The sequence below is a fragment of the Salvelinus alpinus genome, chromosome 28, assembly GCF_045679555.1.
Source record: "Salvelinus alpinus chromosome 28, SLU_Salpinus.1, whole genome shotgun sequence".
Classification (NCBI taxonomy): Eukaryota; Metazoa; Chordata; class Actinopteri; order Salmoniformes; family Salmonidae; genus Salvelinus; species Salvelinus alpinus.
The window spans coordinates 15,858,919-15,878,754 of NC_092113.1; the positions used below are offsets into that span (position 1 = coordinate 15,858,919).

The window sequence follows — 19,836 nt, forward strand, 5'->3', positions numbered from 1 at the left end:
GACACTTTTCGAAATGGGATTAGGATGCCTCTGAATTGATTTCTATCAATGAAATAAAATAATGTATCAGCAAGTTAAAGAGATCTCCAGAGAATGATGGCCTTATACATATTTTCAGGAGGATATTGTTGAATTTCTATTTGTCTTTAAGGAAGCAATTTATATAGGGGTCCTGCCTGTATCTATGACACAAGGCCTCATTTCTGTAATCCCCAAACTAAACAAGGATCCTATAATGTTAAAAATTGGAGACAAATCACATGAATGAACAATGATGGAAAGCTACTTGCATCTATCTTTGCAGAAAGACTTAAAGGTCTTGACCAAATCATTGCTGATACCCAGTCTATGTACTCTTGTATATTTCTGTTTTTGTACTTGTTTTATTCATAAATATATATATACAGTTGAAGTCAGAAGTTCACACTTACGCTTAGCCAAATACATTTAAATGCAGTTTTTCACAATTCCTGACATTTAATCCTAGTAAAAATTCCCTGTTTTAGGTCAGTTAGGATCACAACTTTATTTTAAGAATGTGAAATGTCAGAATAATATTAGAGAATTATTTATTTCAGCTTTTATTTCTTTCATCAAATTCCCAGTGGGTCAGAAGTTTACATAAACTCAATTATTATTTGGTAGCATTTCCTTTAAATTGTTTAACTTGGGTCAAACGTGTCAGGTAGCCTTCCACAAGCTTCCCACAAAAAGTTGGGTGAATTTTGGCCCATTCCTCCTGACAGAGCTGGTATAACTGAGTCAGGTCTATAGGCCTCCTTGCTCACACATGCTTTTTCAGTTCTGCCCACAAATGTTCTATAGGGTTGAGGTCAGGGCCTTGTGATGGCCACTCCAATACCTTGACTGTATTGTCCTTAAGCCATTTTGCCACAACTTTGAAAGTATGCTTGGGGTCATTGTCTATTTGGAAGACCCATTTGCGACCAAGCTTTAACTTCCTGACTGATGTCTTGAGATGTTGCTTCAATATATCCACATAATTGTCCTTCATGATGCCATCTATTTTGTGAAGTTAACCAGTCCTTCCTGTAGCAAAGCACCCCCACAACATGATGCTGCCACCCTCGTGCTTCACGGTTGGGATGGTGTTCTTCAGCTTGCAAACTTCCCCCTTTTTCCTCCAAACATAACAATGGTCATTATGGCCAAACAGTTCTATTTTTGTTTCATCAGACCAGAGGACATTTCTCCAAAAAGTATGATCTTTGTCCCCATGTGCAGTTGCAAACCGTAGTCTGGCTTTTTTATGGCGGTTTTGGAGCAGTGGCTTCTTCCTTGCTGAGCGGCCTTTCAGGTTATGTCGATTTAGGACTCGTTTTACTGTGGATATAGATACTTTTGTACCTGTTTCCTCCAACATCTTCACATGGTCCTTTGCTGTTGTTCTGGGATTTATTTGCACTTTTCGCACCAAAATTCGTTCATCTCTAGGAGACAGAACGCATCTCCTTCCTGAGCGGTATGACGGCTGCGTGGTCCCATGGTGTTTATACTTGCGTACTATTGTTTGTACAGATGAACGTGGTACCTTCAGGCATTTGGACATTTCTCCCAAGGATGAAGCAGACTTGTGGATGTCTAAAAAATAAAAATAAAAAAAATTCTGAGGTCTTGGCTGATTTCTTTGGATTTTCCCATGACGTCAAGCAAAGAGGCACTGAGTTTGAATGTAGGCCTTGAAATACATCCACAGCTACACCTCCAATTAACTCAAATGATGTCAATTAGCCTATCAGAACCTTCTAAAGCCATGACATCATTTCTGGAGCTTTCCAAGCTGTTTAAAGGCACAGTCAACTTAGTGTATGTTAACTTCTTACCCAATGGAATTGTGATACAGTGAATTATAAGTGAAATAATCTGTCCGCAAACAATTGTTGGAAAAATTACTTGTGTCGTGCACAAAGTAGATGTCCTAACCGACTTGCCAAAACTATAGTTTGTTAACAAGACATTTGTGGAGTGGTTGAACAATTTGTTTTAATGCTCCAACCTAAGTGTATGTAAACTTCTGACTTCAACTGTATATAAAAAAAGAAAGGTATTTGCTCCAAAACAACCATCCATACCACTAGGTGGTGTTAAGTACTGGTTTGAAACAATATATTGACAGCAAGTGAACCAACAAGGAAGAGAATGGTACACCACAGGGGGAGCATGGTTAGTCCTCTGTTGTTCTCAATCATGATCAATGATGTTTACTCTCAGGTACAGTATTACAGATCATCTGGCTGTATATACAGCGGAGCTGATGGCCATACTGTTGGGCCTTGCAGTGGGTGGAGGAAGTCAAGCCAGACAGAGTAGTTAATTGCACGGATTCATGTGCAGTGTTGATGAGTCTCCAGTCCTTTAGGTCAAGTAGCAGACACGATCTGCTTGATGAGGTGCTACAAACCCATGGCAGGATTAGACAGATGGGTATACCGATAAGATTTACTTGGGTCCCAGCCCATGTGGGGGTGGAGGGGAACGAGGCAATTGATGTACTGGCTAAACAAGCAGCAGTATCCGAGGGAAAGAGAGAGGCTGAGATTTAGTATGAGGGAGAAGGGGATACAGGAAATTAGTTTAAAGAGTATATTGAGTAGAACGTCATTAGATATAGTCTCAAAAAAATATATATTTTTTAAGAGCAACGGTGCTGGCCGATAGGATTTTGTTTCTCCCTGTCTCTGGCCCACACTCCACTACAGTAAGCGGCGGTAATGCACCATAACGTTGGATGCCAACCGCCGATAAACCCCACCGAAGAACAAGAACAAGGAAGAGGTGTTTCAATTGGCAAAGAGATAGGGAACGTGGCCTTAGCAAAAGAGAACAACCTTAAATGAGAAACGACCAGTATTCATAGATCGAAAACAGCTTACACGTCTCCTTTGGGTTGGACAACTTGCAAACATGGCGGATGTTGATCAAGGATCGGTCTTACCCAGCGAAACTTCACCTCTCATTCTGGATGGCCTGAATTCTACTGACTCAAATGGTACCGACGCTGTCAACGCGACTGTGGCCAAGTTTGTGGCGACACCGGAGGGAACGGCACTGGCATATGGCAGCCTTGTTTTTATGGCTCTGTTGCCCATTTTCTTCGGTGCACTGCGGTCAGTCAACTGTGGCAAAAGCAAGGTAACGTTAACATTATTGCAATGTACAAGTAGCTAGCTAACTAACAGTAACTAGGTAGTTTACGCAGCTAACAGTGGGAAGCGCTAAACTGTTGGATCCTGTTGTTGGGCCATAAACAAAGGATGCAACGACCCTCATTCAGTGTCAAGTGTCTCGCACACTAGTCTCATGCAGCACTAGCCAGATGTCACTCACATTACACAGTCAGTGTTTCTGTTCCATATCCAGACAAGTCTGATGTAGCTAGCCAGTTAGCTAGGCATGGCTAACAACAGTAATGAATGACTGGCGGGCTTTGACTGGGGCTGTCATGAACCATATGTTACCCCATTTGCCTGATCATTTGCTTGCTTAATTTACTAGTTAGATTATTTTGTTTTTGTTGAGTGGTCAATGTTATTTTTAATCATGACGTTTAGCTAGCTGGCATGATGTTGTTCATTCATTTCAGCCAGGTTGTCACTGCCAAGTCTTTAGCAGGTGATGGAGAGACGTGTGCAAGTGTTTAGGCGACTTTTATTTGTTTTGACATGAGTGGAGACGTTTAGGTAAACCCATTGCGTATCAGTTAATTTCTAGCCACGCCCTAGCCTATTATTTTATCTGAAGCCCTTCTGACACTTGCTTAATGTATAGTAGGAATATGCAAATCAGTTTCATTTTCACAACTACACGTGTGATACAGCCATCACTATTGGTATTCTAGTCAGTAGGTGGAGGGAAAGGGATGATGATGCATGACTTGGTTATCTGTTGACATGACTGATAACAGGCTTTTTGAGTGGCGTGAAATTAATTAACTTTTCTGGTGGTTGTGAACTAACTGGTACCCTGCTGCAGTCCTTCCTGTGTGGTTGGTTGCTGCCTCAGCTAGAATCTTCCCTGGTGCTTAATATAGATTACCTACTATATGTTTACTGCATACCCAGCTTATGACTTTCTGAACACTTATTTCATCCTTAGGTTGCTGGAGAAAATGGTTGCGATTATGAGTACAGAGTGAGTATTAGAACTGATACTCAGAACACGCACTGTCAGTCGACAGTATTTTTATTTAAACATATTTTTCCTCATACTGACACCTCATTGTTCGTGGCAATCTTGAAGATGCTTCATGACAGTGTGTCGCTATGTGTGTATGTCTCCCATTTGTGTGTAAAATCATTTTGGTTATTAGGCACCAAGTGTCAAGGTTTGGGCCTCGGCATAGTCCTGCTTTGCGCCCAATCAATGAGGATGTGGGTCCTGTCGTGTACAGGCCAAGTCCCCTTGACCAGAATCACACTGAACAGGTTGTGTGAACTTTGAAAGGGTTCAAGGACGGTGCTATAGAAGAAACTGACACTGAAGGTGATATGTTAAAGGCTTCTATCTAGTATCAACTGGAGATGTGGTCTTTAGAATGAATCGCTTGTTCGTTGCAGTCCTGTCTTGTTACTTGCTACTCATCGCACCACAATGACCCATTTTAATTATATTCCCTGTGCAGATTAGCTAATTTCATTCAGATAGGTCACATGTTCGTGTCCCACTAGACATAAACCTAACTACTTATTTTGTGAAGAACTAGAAATAGTCTGCGATGAGATGAGGCACTAAAAGTTGTGACTGTGATTTAGTAAGAGACAGGTTGATATTGATATGGTCTAGTGCTTGTACTTCTAGTGCTTTCTCTCTGAAGAGGAACTTTGGCAATGTGCTTTGAGAATGTTCATGCTTTTGTGTGTTTTTTAAGGTACTTAGGAAGTGTGTGTGTTTTGTATGCATTCTTGTCCACTCAACCCTTGTTTCTGTCTCTTCCCAGAACTCCTCAGACATGCCAGAGACCATCACAGGCAGGGACGCTGCACGGTTCCCCATAATCGCCAGCTGCACCCTCTTCGGCCTCTACCTCTTCTTCAAAGTGAGCATCATCACTCGCAACACTTCCTATGCTTTGTCCTGAATCATTTTCTGCATTATTACATTTGAATAAGCTACTGCTTTCCCCTCCAATCTCCCACATATCTCTGTACCTCTGCTTTACCGTACTGTATCTGTGTTACTCATTGCTTGCACCCCATGCTCACATCATGCATGCTGTCCTTATTGATTCACTTTTTTCAGCTCCCTGATCAGAGACTAGTGGTGTTATACTCTGTTAAAGGTGGAGAAGGGTGGAATTCATAATACTAAATGATTTTGCCTCGTTTCAATCATAGATTTTCTCACAAGAGTACATCAACTTGCTGCTGTCAATGTATTTCTTTGTCCTGGGGATTTTGGCACTGTCTCATACAATGAGGTGAGAGGCTTGATTTGTTTCATATCACTTTATTAATTAAGATCTCCTTTCACGTTAGATGACTTGGATTATATAGCCTGTCTCAACATAATTTCTGCCTCTTGATTAGTCCCTTCATGAACAGGATCTTCCCTGCTAACATTCCCATCAAGCAGTACCAGTTGCTCTTCACTCAGGGCTCAGGAGAGACCAAAGAAGGTAAGGATGAAATGGAATGAAAGCTAGAAACAGTAATATGGTAAATAGCCTGTAAAAGCATGTATGTTTTATGAATAGCTGGATGTTTGTCACTGATGACCCTCCCTCCCACAGAAATAGTCAACTATGAGTTTGACACCAAGGACATGATCTGCCTGGTCATCAGCACTGTGGTTGGGGTCTGGTACATCCTCAAGAAGGTCAGTTGAAGTTACACTACAGCGTGTTAAAATAGTGTCATTTTTAGTTTTTTTATGGCATGGCGATTTAGTTTGGGGTGTAGAGGATGACGGTGTTACACTGGGTTTTCGTCAACAATGAATTCGTCGGGAGAAGTTCCGACCCCATTCGTTTTCAACGAGGGCACGCAGAGAAATGTGCGGGGGATTGTGGGAAGATGAGCGGCGAGAACCCTGCAACAGGAGCGCTAGAAAAAGTTGAGCTATACTTTATGCAAATGTGAAGCGTTGGAGCGACGCGTTGTCAAGAGACGTTGCCTCTGGTCAAAACCCAATGTTACAGTTCGTCCGAGATGATAAAACGTTGAAGACACCAAATGGTCAGGCGTACTAACAGAGCTGTAATTGGCTGCAGAAAATTTCCTCAGTGTTTCTTTCAATGCTCTCTATGGTTGGGTTAATCTGCGTTTGTCTTCTGTTTGGGTGTTGTGGATGTTTTTGTTCGATAATGTGTTCGTTGGTTCTTCTCAGCACTGGATTGCCAACAACCTCTTTGGCCTGGCGTTCGCCCTGAATGGGGTGGAGCTTCTGCACCTAAACAATGTCAGTACTGGCTGCATCCTGCTGGGGGGGCTGTTTGTGTATGACGTCTTCTGGGTAAGTCTGCCAAATAACCCCAACCACTGCACTACTAGGCTACACACCAGAGGGGTATACTACATAGGAGGATCAATGAGCCAGCTAACTTTGATAAGAAAGCTAAATGTAGATTGTTTTTGGTTGTGAGTTTGAAAAAAATATATATATATTTTGGCAAGTTAGCTGCCTAACTTATTGATCCTGCTGTGTAGTATACCCCTTAGGCCCTGCCAAAATGTTAAGCTTGGAGAATTGATTCACTTGAATAAACAACCGTTATCCCTGTAGGTGTTTGGCACCAATGTCATGGTTACCGTGGCCAAGTCGTTCGAGGCACCCATTAAGTGTGAGTAAAGGAACCTTTTTATTGTAAAATATCAATGCAATCAATATTTATAGACAGTATTTAATGTGTAACCTTACTTTAATGGGTGCTATGTAAATGTATTTTGTTAGTCTCACAGACAGTTAAGTATATGGCTGTCTGAAAAGCAGCATCTATCACCCCAGTCACTGTGGAGCAACTACTGTCATTGTGTGTGTGCTCTGCTTTTGGATCACATCTGACACATGGTGACCATAGTTATTTCTTCCTCTTTCTCCCTCTTCTCTCGATCTCAGTGGTGTTTCCCCAGGACCTGTTCCAGAAGGGTCTAGGTGCCAATCAATTTGCCATGCTGGGTCTTGGAGATATTGTCATTCCAGGCAAGTCAACATTCCCCTCACTCAGCAGTAGCTTCTAATTCTATGTACATATTGGCTTGTGACATCCACTTGAGGGCAATACTCCGGCATGACATCCACCTCCACTCTAACACCTCGCGCTGAAGCTTATTTTTCTTCTGAAGGCGTCCGCATGCTTCCCATCCGAAACAGTTGTGCATATATTATGACATTTTGTGACGTCATCGTCTTCGGTAAGGTTTTTTTTCTCGGTTGTTGCACCGAAATGTCTAAATGAATGACAACTCAAATCTATCTTAGATTAGACAAACTACCTCGACTAACCTGTACTCCTGCATTTTGACTTGGTACTGGTACCCCCCCCCCCCCTGTATATATTTTCTTAAGTCTTTTTCTTGAACTGCATTGTTGGTTAAGGGCTTGTAAGTAAGCATTTCACGGTAAGGTCTACACGTTTGAATAACATTTGATTTGAATTCAGACTATTTTGAGGAAGTGCGTACTGGCTATAACATTTCAAAATGGACAAACAGTACTATTGCTGCTTTTTTTCGTTTTTCAAGTTAAGGTCTTTTAAGGGAGTATGCGAGCACACTCCATTTCACCTAGCCGAACTGAAGCATGCTGACACCTTAAGAGCACTGGCCCCTCTGTTAATGTGAATATTGCATTTATTTTTCCAGGGATCTTCATTGCTTTACTCCTCCGCTTTGATGTCAGGTGAGCACTAACTCTTCTCCTTCCAGATCCTCGCTCTCCCTGCCCAGTCTAGTTGTTTCCAGCTGTTTAATGTTCTCTCTGTACCCTGCCCCCTCCAGTCTGAAGAAGAACACCAGGACCTACTTCTACACCAGTTTCCTGGCCTACATCTTTGGCCTGGGTATGACCATCTGGGTCATGCACACCTTCAAACATGCCCAGGTGAGTGAGGCACAGACTACCAGTTCACACTCGTGACATGCAGTTGAAAGCGTTACCTTTATGTCGAGACTTGGCTGCTACTGACCGGTTGACTTGTCTCACTCTCTCTTCCTTCCCAGCCTGCCTTGCTGTACCTGGTCCCAGCCTGTATTGGATTTCCGGTGGTTGTAGCGCTGTTGAAAGGAGAACTGACAGAGATGTTCAGGTAATAATATAATACCTTCCCTGTTTCCAGCATGGCATTTCTTAATCAGTTCTGAGCTCATCACCAGTGGTATTGAACATTTATCCTGTTCCACCATGCAGCACCAGATAGTAGGCTTGGGTGGTATACCATATACCTACAGTGCATTCGGAAAGTCAGACCACTTAACTTTTTCAAAATTTTGTTACGTTACAGCCTTATTCTAAAATTGATTTCTTTCCTCATCAAATCTACACACAATACCCCATAATGACAAAGCAAAAAATGTTTTCACATTTATTTAAAAAAAAATGGAAATATGACATTTACATAAGTATCCAGACCTTTTTACTCAGTACTTTGTTGAAGCACCTTTGGCAGTGATTACAGACTCAAGTCTTCTTGGGTATGATGCTACAAGCTTGGCACACTTGTATTTGGGGAGTTTCTTGTATTATTCTCTGTAGATCCTCTCAAGCTCTGTCAGGTTGGATGGCGATCGTTGCTGCACAGATATTTTCAGGTCTCTCCAGTTGTTCGATCAGGTTCAAATCCGGTCATTGGCTGGGCTACTCAAGGACATTCAGAGACTTGTCCCAAAGCTACTCCTGTGTTGTCTTGGCTGTGTGCTTAGGGTCATTGTCCTGTTGGAAGGTGAACCTTTGCCCCAGTCTGAGAGTTCTGGAGCAGGTTTCAAGGATGGCGTGCTGCAGAGATGGTTGGCCTTCTGGAAGGTCCTCCCATCTCCACAGAGGAACTCTGGAGCTTTGTCAAAGTGACCATCGGGTTCTTGGTCACCTCCCTGAGGCCATTCTCCCCCTATTGCTCAGTTTGGCCGGGCGGCCAGATCTAGGAAGAGTTAAAAAAAAAAGATGGCCACTGTGTTCTTCAGGACCTCCAGTGCTGCAGAAATGTTTTGGTACCCTTCCCCAGATCTGTGCCTCAACACAATCCAGTCTCCGAGCTCTACGGATAATTCCTTCGATCTCATGGCTTGGTTTTTGCTCTGACATGCACTGTCAACTGTGGCACCTTATATAGACAGGTGTGTGCCTTTCCAAATCATGTCCAATCAATTGAATTTACCACAGGTGGACACCAATCCAGTTGTAGAGACTTCTCAAGGATGATCAATGGAAACAGGATGCGCTGGAGCTCAATTTCAAGTCTCATAGCAAAGGGTCTGAATACTTATGTAAATAAGGTATTTGGTTTTTTTATGATACATTTGCAACATTCTAAACACCTTTTTTTTCCTCCGCTTTGTCATTGTGGGTTATTGTGTGTCGATTGATGAAGGGGGAAAACATTTATTTTAGTCTATTTTAGAATAAGGCTGTAACGTAACAAAATGTGGAAAAAGAGAAGGGATCTGAATACTTTCCAAATGCACTGTCTACCAGGGAACGTGATGCTTTTCCTATACCGCTATACCGTTGAAACTATTTATTTGAATTTGTTCAATACGTTGTAATATTTGTAGCTATTTTTAAAGTAAATACCTGCAGTCAACTTGTGCTGTTTGGCTGGCAGCCACACAAGTAAAGGAGTTTTTAATGAAAAAGAAACGATGCCTGGCCATCATATTTCTGTTTAGGCCGATCATAAAGAATGTAGCCCGCTACATTTCCTAATATTTTGCGGGATGTAAACAATTGGCTGGTTACATTGCGAAAAAGTACTGGAGATAAGTTGCTACACATCAGTCCGAGCACTGTCTGCTGATAGAATGCCCGTTTGTGAATTCTCATCTGAGTTCAGAAGTGCAACTGAAGCACAAAATGAGTCTGATGCCGAGCAGAAATTACAATACGAAGCATTTTACAACTGCGTTTTTCCAAACGCAGCAAGATATTTCTTATGCATTTTTATCTTTTTTTTTTCTGCATGGAAAAACGCAGAATTCTGCATTAATACGACACCTAGTTTCACCTGCTATCTAAGTATGTGGCTGAATTAATAAGGTGATGGGGCATTATATTGTGTTAGCTTTCTGCCGTGTTTGAGAAGTCAAAACCTTTTGGATGAGTTATTTATACATCTGCCATCTTGATTTCCTTGCGTTTTTTTCCTCCTCTCTATTCTGGGCCTATCTGCTCCTCCCCCCTCTTCTCTGAGCAGGCAAGCCCTTTGCCCTAACAACTCCAGACTCCACACAGACAGTGTGTAGACATGTGGATAGAGAGCCAGTACTGTTCTTCCTTGAGACAAACATTTGTCAAAACGCTTGTAAATGTCCTAACTCACCAAATATTACATTCTGTAGCTCCTACCTGTATATGTATAACTTTATGATCAGGATTCCCTGTCTTTACATTTAACTTTTGTTTGCGCTCGTTTGCACATTTACCTAGCAACCTCCATGGAAATTCGACATTACGTGTTCTAATTTTGTTAGCGTTCTGGTAATAGACGCCCAATTTATTTGTCATTTTTTTGGGTGCCCCCTTGTTTACTATACCGGTAATACCGTAAATCCCAGGGTGAGAGGACGGTATGACAATCTGGATACCGCTCAACCCTACCAAATAGTGCTATTGGTGTCTTTAATCTTGACATTTGTGCCTACAAGATTAAGTAGATCTTCACTCATCATATAAACCTTTATAAACCTTTTCCACCTATTGCTCTCCCCTCCTCCAGACTCAATGTTTATTGACATGATAACAATGATTTAGATATCATTCTCCCACCTAGTGCTGCTTGTAGTATTACGTGTGAACGGCTCTCATGCACTACTCATCCATGCATAGACTACTGGGTCAGGGTCAGGCCTTGGTCCCCCTAGACTGTAATCTCAGCACTGTGACTTGGGCTGTGGAGGCTCTGACTGCTACTAGCCATAATAACAGCAGAGGTTAGACACCCAGCTGGGACAAGCACCTGCACAGCGGCTGGCCTGGGCAGGGAGGTAGAGGAAACATTCCCCAAACCTCTCCTGACAGAAATGCCGCCTCGCTTGTTATTCGCCATGGTAAAAACAAAGCCATGACCTTGGGGTGGCACGAAGCATGTGGAGAGAGGGTAAGAGACCTGGGTGTCAGCTGGCTGTGCCAAGGCTTGGTGCCAACTGCTAACCTTCCTGGTCATCGTACTTTGACTGGTTCACATCTGTCACACTGTTGGCGTTTCTGACATAGACACACTTTATATTCACTCATTCTTTGTTCACTACTGTGTTCAGTCTTGCAAAGCACTTCATCTCTTCATTTTCAGCACCTTTGTAGAGCTATGAATTCACTTTGGCATACTAGTCTTTTCTCTCTCTACTGTGTTTCTCTGCTGTAACAACTCACTGGCCATCCTGCTCCTCTTCCTCTTCTTCCTGCTCAGCTATGAGTCCTCAGAGGAGGTGTTGCCACACACACCCCGGCTCACACACTACCCCACCGTGTCAGGCTCTCCCGCCAGCCTGGCTAACTCAATGCAGAGCTCCTCCTCGCCACGCCGGCGACGCAACAACCCACCTATGTAGTGACCAGATCACCTCTCACCCGGGCAGGTACGCCCCATGTCTCCCCCACCCTGCCCTGACATCACCCTGCCCTGACATGACTCTGTCATCAACCCTGGCTTGCCTGGCGTTCAGTATCCTTCCCTCTGTTTCTCTCTCCTGCTCTGACCCTCAACACCAGAGCTCTGTGGACGGACCTCTGGCACTGGCAGATGCAATCTCTCTCCTTTGACGAAATGTCAATATCAGGCTTTTCCTGAGAGTGGCCTAGGTCCAGGGAATGGTTCAACTCATTTTAGTGAACCTGGGCCTATCTGGCCCAAACCCAACCTTTTTTTGTTGTTGTTGTTCTGAAGCATTGCTCATAAGTTACTTTGGCTGAGTATGATTCAGATGCCCCACTAGTCATGTCCAGTCATTCTCCAGGGCTGCAGCTCACCCACATCTTTTTGTTGTGTTTGTTGGAGTCCCGGGCCAGCATTGGATTCATCACTCCCATTGGTGTATTTATTTGGTATCAACATAAAACACTTTCATGTTTGTTTTCAGTAATCATACAGTTGTGTGCAGTGAATTGTGAAATCCCCAAGTTGCTATTAGTCATCATTTGTCTCCTTTAATTGAAAACATTTTCTTTCTATTCTTTTCTCCCACTCTGACAGGTACGAGGAAGTCTCTCCGGAAGATGCTGCAGCGAAAGAAGAGGCCACAGAGGCTGAGAAAAAAGATAAATGACGACAACGTTTCCACGAGCTCGTCCATCACTGGCTGCCACCACATTTCACATCAGCCCACCTCTCTACACATCCTGGGAGGGTGTTCATGTGCCGTGCCGTACATGGAAAGGGCTGATTTATTAAATAACTGTTTTGACATTGGGATATTTTGTAGTTCAAAAGTGGTTTGTTACACAAATTGTACAACAGCTTATCCGGTGTCTGTTTCTTCTATATTTTTTAGTTATTTTATTTCATTTGAAAGGCCAGAATTTTAAAATGGAATAAGTGTTGTTGTTTTGGGGGGGTTCTGAGATATCACAGGAAGCTGATTTTTTTTAATTTTATTGTCAGAAACATTTTACTCTCCCAGCCTGATTTATTTGTAATGATTGTCTAGTTTGATCTCTGTGCCAAGTCCATTCTTGGTTTTGATATACAAATGCCTTTGTCATAGAGAATGTGAAGTATAATAGGATGGTGTTAGGGACGCGGGAGATGAGTTTACGATTGTCATACACGCTTTACATGGAAGTTAACCTTTGACATGGAACTCGACCGTTGGTATCTATATGAATGGCACCTGGCTTCTCTGGTCTGGAAGTCTTTGGCTTCAACAAAGACATCTAACTATGTACTACTGTACTAGTCTCAATGTATAATTGTGCCAATTTAGTAATGTGTGTAATTACATGGTACCTGACATGTTGGTCAGTATAGTGGTAATAATAGCTCAGAGTTCAGATCATAGCATTAAGAAGTAACTGAACTTGGGCAATCGATCACATTTTGATATTTTTATGCACATTTGCTATGACACTACTATTTACGTGAGTCATACTCTGTCATATCAAATCAGAGAAGTCTGTTATATGGAAACTATATTTAGTATTGTAGTTAGAGGTCCCATGCAGTGACTGAAATGTACCTGCAGGTGGAGACAGTGTCAAAAGAACCATGTCTCAGAGAGGAGACCAAAGGAACAAATAATTCCTCTTCTTGCTTTAGGTTGTAACTGCTTTGCTTTAATAATGTATTTTCTTTCTGGCCTTTTGCAGTTTGGAGCAGTGCGTTTCAGGTTCAAAAAGACAGGGGAGAAGCTTTTTCATTTTAGGGCTTTAAGATTGAGCAGTTTTGTAGAAATGTGTTTTGTTAAAGATCATGTCCACACTCTGCCTGGTGAAGTTCAGTAACCCTATCATTTTAAAGAAATTTACGTTTTCTCTTTTTTTCTCCTATTGTACTTGTGCAAGTCAAAGTTTATGAGCCTGTGTTCAGGAGCCGATATCTATTTTGTTTGCAATAAATGTGGGCGTATATCACCGTAGAGAACCATAACCAATGTGTTGGTCTTTTTCTTTAACCTAGTTGTACTGATGTTGACACACCCACACCTGGCATATTGTGGTTAATTAACTGGTGATTATAAATACTATTTATAATCAATACTATAATCAGGACCTAATACCTAAGCTGTCAGTGAAACAAACCAGTTTACTGCATTCTCATCTGCAGGAGAGGCAGAGTGTAGTACACATCTGATGGAAAAGTCATACAGAGTCATACAGGTTCCGGTGTTGCTCAAGGAACTCCAGCACCTGAAGCTCTGCCTGTGTCTTTGAGTCTCTGTTCCGTCCACAGTACACAGCTGCTGAGTGACCGGTGAAGGACGACTAGAGGACTGGCTGATTAGCTGGGGAACAAGCCTCTCAACTGTCATTCTGAGCTGAGAGGAACTACCTGCAGTCTGTCTGCCAAACCTGTTAGTCTGAGAAGGACTGGAACAGACCATCAACATAAGAATGATCAGACGTTAAACAAACCACATTTGGTCAAGGTGACAGTCTAGATTTCAGACATTGTGCTCCACTGAACTTGAACGTGACCTATACATAGACTTGTTTTTTTGTTAGCACAGGACAGTGCTGTTTGGGTGGTAAAACTGCTGCAGCACCTGTTCAAACTCCTCTCATGGCCATCCATAGTTCAGGTGAAAGCAGACAGACTGGCAGACTGGTCAAGAGATATGCAGATAGACAAACAAGCTGACAGGTATCTGGTGACTTGGATAGTGAGGAGGTGTAAAGGAATTACCAGGATGTCCCTCCTAGAGCAGTGTTAGAGGATAAGTGGTCTCAAGGGATCGCGTGATTGATTGTAGATTGCAAAGATGCCACAAGGGGGTGTAGTAGTTCACTTCAACTGAACAGTGATCTCAACGAGCATTGTTGGGGAACACTGAGGAGAGAGGTTTGGGAGAGATAGAAAACAGAGGAGGAAATGTCTCAGCAAGACCCCGGATTCATCCCTCTGCTTCAATGTGTTACACCCCTATCCTGGAGACCCTTTGCAGTCTGTACTGTTAACATTGGACAGCGACATTAGGAACGTTGCCCAGGGCCCCTTGTGGTTAAGATGCGCAGGAAACAAATATGAAGTTGTTGTGTATGTGTCTTTGTGACTCATCTAAAAACAGGTGACACTGCTGCTAGTTCTGCCTATGCTAAGGGTGATGATGTCATTGATTGGGGAGGGTGCTCTGCTGAAAGTGTTTTTCTTCGCTCATACAGGAGTAATAAAGGCCTAGTGTACTAATTTGGTGATAAAAAAAAACATTTTTTAGATAAATATTTTTTTTATTGTGATTTATCAGGGGGTGCTGCACCACCCTCAGCACCCCCCACTTCCATGGCTATGCATACAACTAATACTACTTTAAACTTGGTGACAGACTGGCTACTTGAGTGGAGACAGTCTGGCAGCCAGGTGATACTGACAGAGAGAGAGATGAAGAGTCTGAGGAAAAAACCTATTGTCTCCTCTCTCACACGTCCAGCCGTTTGCTACTAAAACATGACAACTATATCTGACATTCATCACCTTGGTGTCTGTGAGGGGGAAGTTCTTTAGGAATCACAATGACCTCTGTGGACAGACAAGACAACTGGAATTAGCATATTACCTGTAGATAGGAAATGTGGATGTGTTATCATCGTTGAGCACACAATAAACACTTTATAACACAGCCTCTTTCTCCCACCTCAGGAAGATTACTGGATCCTGAAGACATACAGTAGACTCTCATTGATAGAAGATGAGTTCAAATGTCTTATCACACTTGCCCATGAAAAGATAATGGTTTTGACCCTTCGGCCAGGTTGACTTCTTTTAGACCATGTTATATAGCCAGTTAGATTAGCCTTCCTTCAGTTAATATCTGACTGGTCTGGGGGGGGACTTCCTCTGGTGTTCATGGGTCTCTGCCCTGCTGTGTTTGCTTAGTCCCGGGATGCAACTCAGTTCCCAGCATTCACTCTGCACCAGTTCACAGTGTCATGACAACAGGCAAACCATGCCCCTTGGGCCGGTGGCGCTACGGTGAGACTGATGCCACTACAGAGAGGTAAAGAAGAGCCAACAGGCCTGAACGTTGTGGCCAGGGGACATGATCTAAGAACAAAAACTTACAAATACACATACACACTTAGCTAGAGAGACATGTAACACTAGCTAGCTGTGGTCTTGTGGTAGGCCCTTAGCAACAATCAGTGGTGGAAAAAGTACCCAATTGTGATACTTGAGTCAAATTAAAGATACCATAATAGTAAATTACTCAAGTAAAAGTGAAAGTCATCTAGTAAAATACTACTTGAGCAAAAGCCTAAAAGTATTTTCTTTTAAATAAACTTAAGTCTCAAAAGTAAAAGTAAAAGTATAAATCGTTTCAAATTCCTTATATTAAACAAACCAATATTTTATTTACAGATAGCCAGGGGCACACTCCAACACTCAGACATCATTTATAAATGAAGCATGTGTGTTTAGTGAGTCCGCCAGATCAGAGGCAGTAGGGATGACCAGGGATGTTCTCTTGATAAGTGTGTGAATTGGACCATTTTCCTGTCCTGCTAAGCATTCAAAATGTAACAAATACTTTTGGGTATCAGGGGAATTTATTTTCATCAGGAATGTAGTGAAGTAAAAGTAGTCAAAAATATAAATAGTAAAGTACAGATACCCCAAAAAACTACTTAAGTAGTACTTTAAAGTATTTTTTGGCAACAATGCACTATACCTGTGTGTGTGTGTGTGTGTGTGTTTGTGTGTGTGTATGTGTGTGTGTGTGTGTGGGGGGGGGGGGGGGGGTAGTTGAATGGTAGAATAATGCAGGCAGGATAGAGGGATGTTAATAGAGGGGGGTTGGGTTTCAAAGCTGGAACATCTGCAGATCTCTTTCTCTTTCTTCCTTTTTTCTTTCTTCTTGTCTTGCTGTATCTTCTCCTCTTAGGGGCTCTGTAGTGGAGCTGTTTCCAGGCAGTCTTTGCTGCCCCGTCCCCCCCGTCCCCCATGCAGGTGTGCTTCTGGGGGGGCCCACTGGGAGGGAGAGGGACCATACCCTCTGGCCGTGTCATGCCCCCTGAAACAAGCCCATGTATTAGCCCCAGCCCGTCGTCAGGGTGTTGCCTAGTGACTTGGTCTCTCCCTCTCTTGACAACCTCATTTTTATCTGTTCTGATCCCGCCCCCCACCGGCACCGCCCCACCCTCTACCCCTCTGCTGCTAGCTGACCATTGAGACTGGTGGAGTCACATAGGGGAGGTCTATCACCCCCTCAAGTGTTAACGCTATAGTCAATATGTATGCAGCGCTGTGTTGCTCTTTTTTCTCAACATTTTACTTTACAGTTACTGGCTATGTTCAACATTCATCAGTTGTCCCGAAAAATAATCATTTGTGTTTTTAATCTCTAATTTATAGTCCCACATCTGGTGCGTTCAGTAAGAAAAAATAACAAACTCATACAATGCTTTTGAACAGTCTGTGCTCAGTTTTTACAGCTGTGGACTGGAGTGAGCCTGGTATGATAGAGGAGAAAAACAGAATGTCAAATCCACCTCACTGTGATGACTTATGTATCAGAGCAGCCTGGCAATACATAACCACATCATCTTTAAGACCCCTGTCTCCAAAACCACTGTATTAACTTGATCAAAACCAGCTGCTACTGAAACGTGTGTGTGGCAGACTGAAGCCTTGTTTATACCTGGTGCTAACATGTGTCATTTGTCCTGATTTTATCTGCGTTCTGATTGTACTCGGTAGCCTAGTGGTTAGAGTGTTGGACTTGTAACTGCAAGGTTGCAAGATCGAATCCCCCAGTAAAAATCTGTCGTTCTGCCCCTGAACAAGGCAGCTAACCCACTGTTCCTAGGCTGTCTTTGAAAATAAGAAATTGTTCTTAACTGATTTTCCTAGTTACATAAAGGTTAAAGAAATAGCCGTTGCAGTAGTAAAATGTCTCTTATCCGTCCACTGTGTAAGCATTGTGACCAGATATCCTGGTGCCTCCCTGTATGCAGGGGTATTCAACAATTACCCTACGAGGTCCGGAGCCTGATGGTTTTCGATTCTACCGGATAATTAATTACACACACCTGGTGACCCAGGTCTACACCAGTCCCTGATTAGAGGGGAACAATGAAAAATGCAATGGAACTGGCTTTGAGGTCCAGAGTTGAGTTTGAGAACTCTAGACAGCACCACTTCACGTTGGCCACACGACAGTGACAGATACAGACACAGGGGCCATGCGTCAGCTGACATCCTCCCAGACCTGGCCTAATGCTGTCTCCTGCCTTAGAGCAGATCAGACCAGACTCAGGCCTGGACACTAATCTCCTGTCTGTGTGATGAGTTGGTTCCGATGGTTCACAGAGTGTTCTGCCATGCAGCCTGAAGAGGTCCATCCAGACCAGGCTGGGTTACATCATGGCTTCCTGTGGAATCTCCTCCAGCCAGGAGAGAGAGAGAGGACACGAGTTACCCTGTTAATCAGTCAACTGGAGAGAGGGAGAGGGAGGGGGAAGATGCATGGTGAAGAAAGGGAGAGGAGAATAGATAGTGGAGGGGGTATTGGGAAAGAGGAAGGGAGAGAGGGGTGAACGGAGAACCAACCATGTGAAATACTTAATTCCGAAGTTCCAACATGTCTCTTTTTCTCACGGAATCGCAAAGAAATCTCCACAGAAACGGGAGCAGAGGCACAACAACTCCTTCTCCCCTGCACCCCCACTGTCAAGCACACACCCCGTCCACTCTCTCTCTCTTTCACTCTCTTACAGGAAATCCTATGATGTAATTGGTGCACATTCACCTCTTTATGTCTTGTGACCCAATTCTGTTTACCAAAATTTGTCCTCTTAGTCAAGGGGATTAGCCAAAGAGAGCCTTTGAGAGGCCAGAAGCTTCCGTTTCATTTGACCATAGCCAAAACAGAAACTAAGGATGGGAAACAGAGAGAGAGAGAGAGAGAGAGAGAGAGAGAGAGAGAGAGAGAGAGAGAGAGAGAGAGAGAGAGAGAGAGAGAGAGAGAGAGAGAGAGAGAGAGTGAGAGACGTTATAAGTACGAAGAGGGGAGTAAAGTGAAAGAAGGGAAGCATAATTGAGAATGCAGAGAGGAAGCTGAATGGATAGATGTCCCACATTGTACATGGATCATCATAATCCATCTTTATTCCTAGCCCTCATCATAGTGTGTTCCTCTAGTAATCATTCTTACTCCTTCTCTTTGTCAGTCTTGGCTCAGTAACACTGAACATCAGTAATGAAGAGCACTCTAATCTTTCCAACTGCCTCTACACGACCCCTAATGTCAGGGCCTAGGTCCACTCAACATCGGATTTTATGCATGTCAATAGTGAATGTGTTTCTCCTTGTTTTCTTTTCTGTTCTACATTGTATCTCATAGCTTTGTTAGGGGGGGGGGGGAGATACCAATTGTATAATTGTCTCATCAAGGTAGTGATTTGAACTGATAATCTGAGAGATTAAGACCACATTGGTCTTGTTTTTGCTAGTAGATCATGTAATTCAGAGGCATAAAAAAGAAAAGAAAAGTTGAACACAGCAAGAGAACATGAGAACATAATGATTGTTGATGGGTGAGAGAGATTTGCTGAATGCACCACTTCTGACATTATATAATAGACTATACTCTACTCATTTACAGGCCTCCTGGGCCATATACAGCGCTCCTCACTGAGTTCCCTGAATTCCTATCGGACCTTGTAGTCATAACTGATAATATTCAAATTTTTGGTGATTTTTATATTCACATGGAAAAGTCCACAGACCCACTCCAAAAGGCTTTCGGAGCCATCATTGACTCAGTGGGTCTTGTCCAACATGTCTCTGGACCTACTCACTGTCACAGTCATACTCTGGACCTAGTTTTGTCCCATGGAATAAATGTTGTGGATCTTAATGTTTTTCCTCATAATCCTGGACTATCGGACCACCATTTTATTACGTTTGCAATCGCAACAAATAATCTGCTCAGACCCCAACCAAGGAGCATCAAAAGTCGTGCTATAAATTCTCAGACAACCCAAAGATTCCTTGATGCCCTTCCAGACTCCCTCTGC

General features: G+C 42.9%; 1 protein-coding gene across 4 annotated transcripts; it reads left to right on the top strand.

Annotated features, from left to right (window-relative positions):
• Window positions 1-2,780: 2,780 nt before the first annotated feature.
• On the top strand, window positions 2,781-13,750 carry LOC139557283 (minor histocompatibility antigen H13-like). Of its 4 annotated transcripts, XM_071371876.1 has the most exons (14): window positions 2,781-3,153; window positions 4,117-4,152; window positions 4,958-5,056; window positions 5,355-5,437; window positions 5,547-5,635; window positions 5,750-5,835; window positions 6,346-6,471; window positions 6,742-6,799; window positions 7,075-7,158; window positions 7,821-7,857; window positions 7,956-8,058; window positions 8,178-8,263; window positions 11,576-11,744; window positions 12,359-12,577. In XM_071371876.1, the coding sequence occupies exons 1-13, from the start codon at window positions 2,926-2,928 to the stop codon at window positions 11,715-11,717; spliced, it is 1,257 nt and encodes a 418-aa protein (XP_071227977.1). In that variant the 5' UTR covers window positions 2,781-2,925; the 3' UTR covers window positions 11,718-11,744; window positions 12,359-12,577. The 4 variants fall into 4 exon arrangements, with proteins under 4 accessions (XP_071227977.1, XP_071227979.1, XP_071227978.1 ...); XM_071371878.1 differs by lacking the exon at window positions 11,576-11,744 and having other exon boundaries at window positions 12,359-13,750; XM_071371877.1 differs by lacking the exon at window positions 4,117-4,152.
• The last annotated feature ends 6,086 nt before the right edge of the window (window positions 13,751-19,836 follow it).

Bases quoted from the DNA above. Each gene is read 5' to 3' on its own strand.
- LOC139557283 (XM_071371876.1), top strand. From the start codon at position 2,926: ATGGCGGATGTTGATCAAGGATCGGTCTTACCCAGCGAAACTTCACCT. The intron at 5,057-5,354 runs GTGAGCATCATC...TTTCAATCATAG, and splicing joins GCCTCTACCTCTTCTTCAAA to ATTTTCTCACAAGAGTACAT. The intron at 5,438-5,546 runs GTGAGAGGCTTG...CCTCTTGATTAG, and splicing joins GCACTGTCTCATACAATGAG to TCCCTTCATGAACAGGATCT.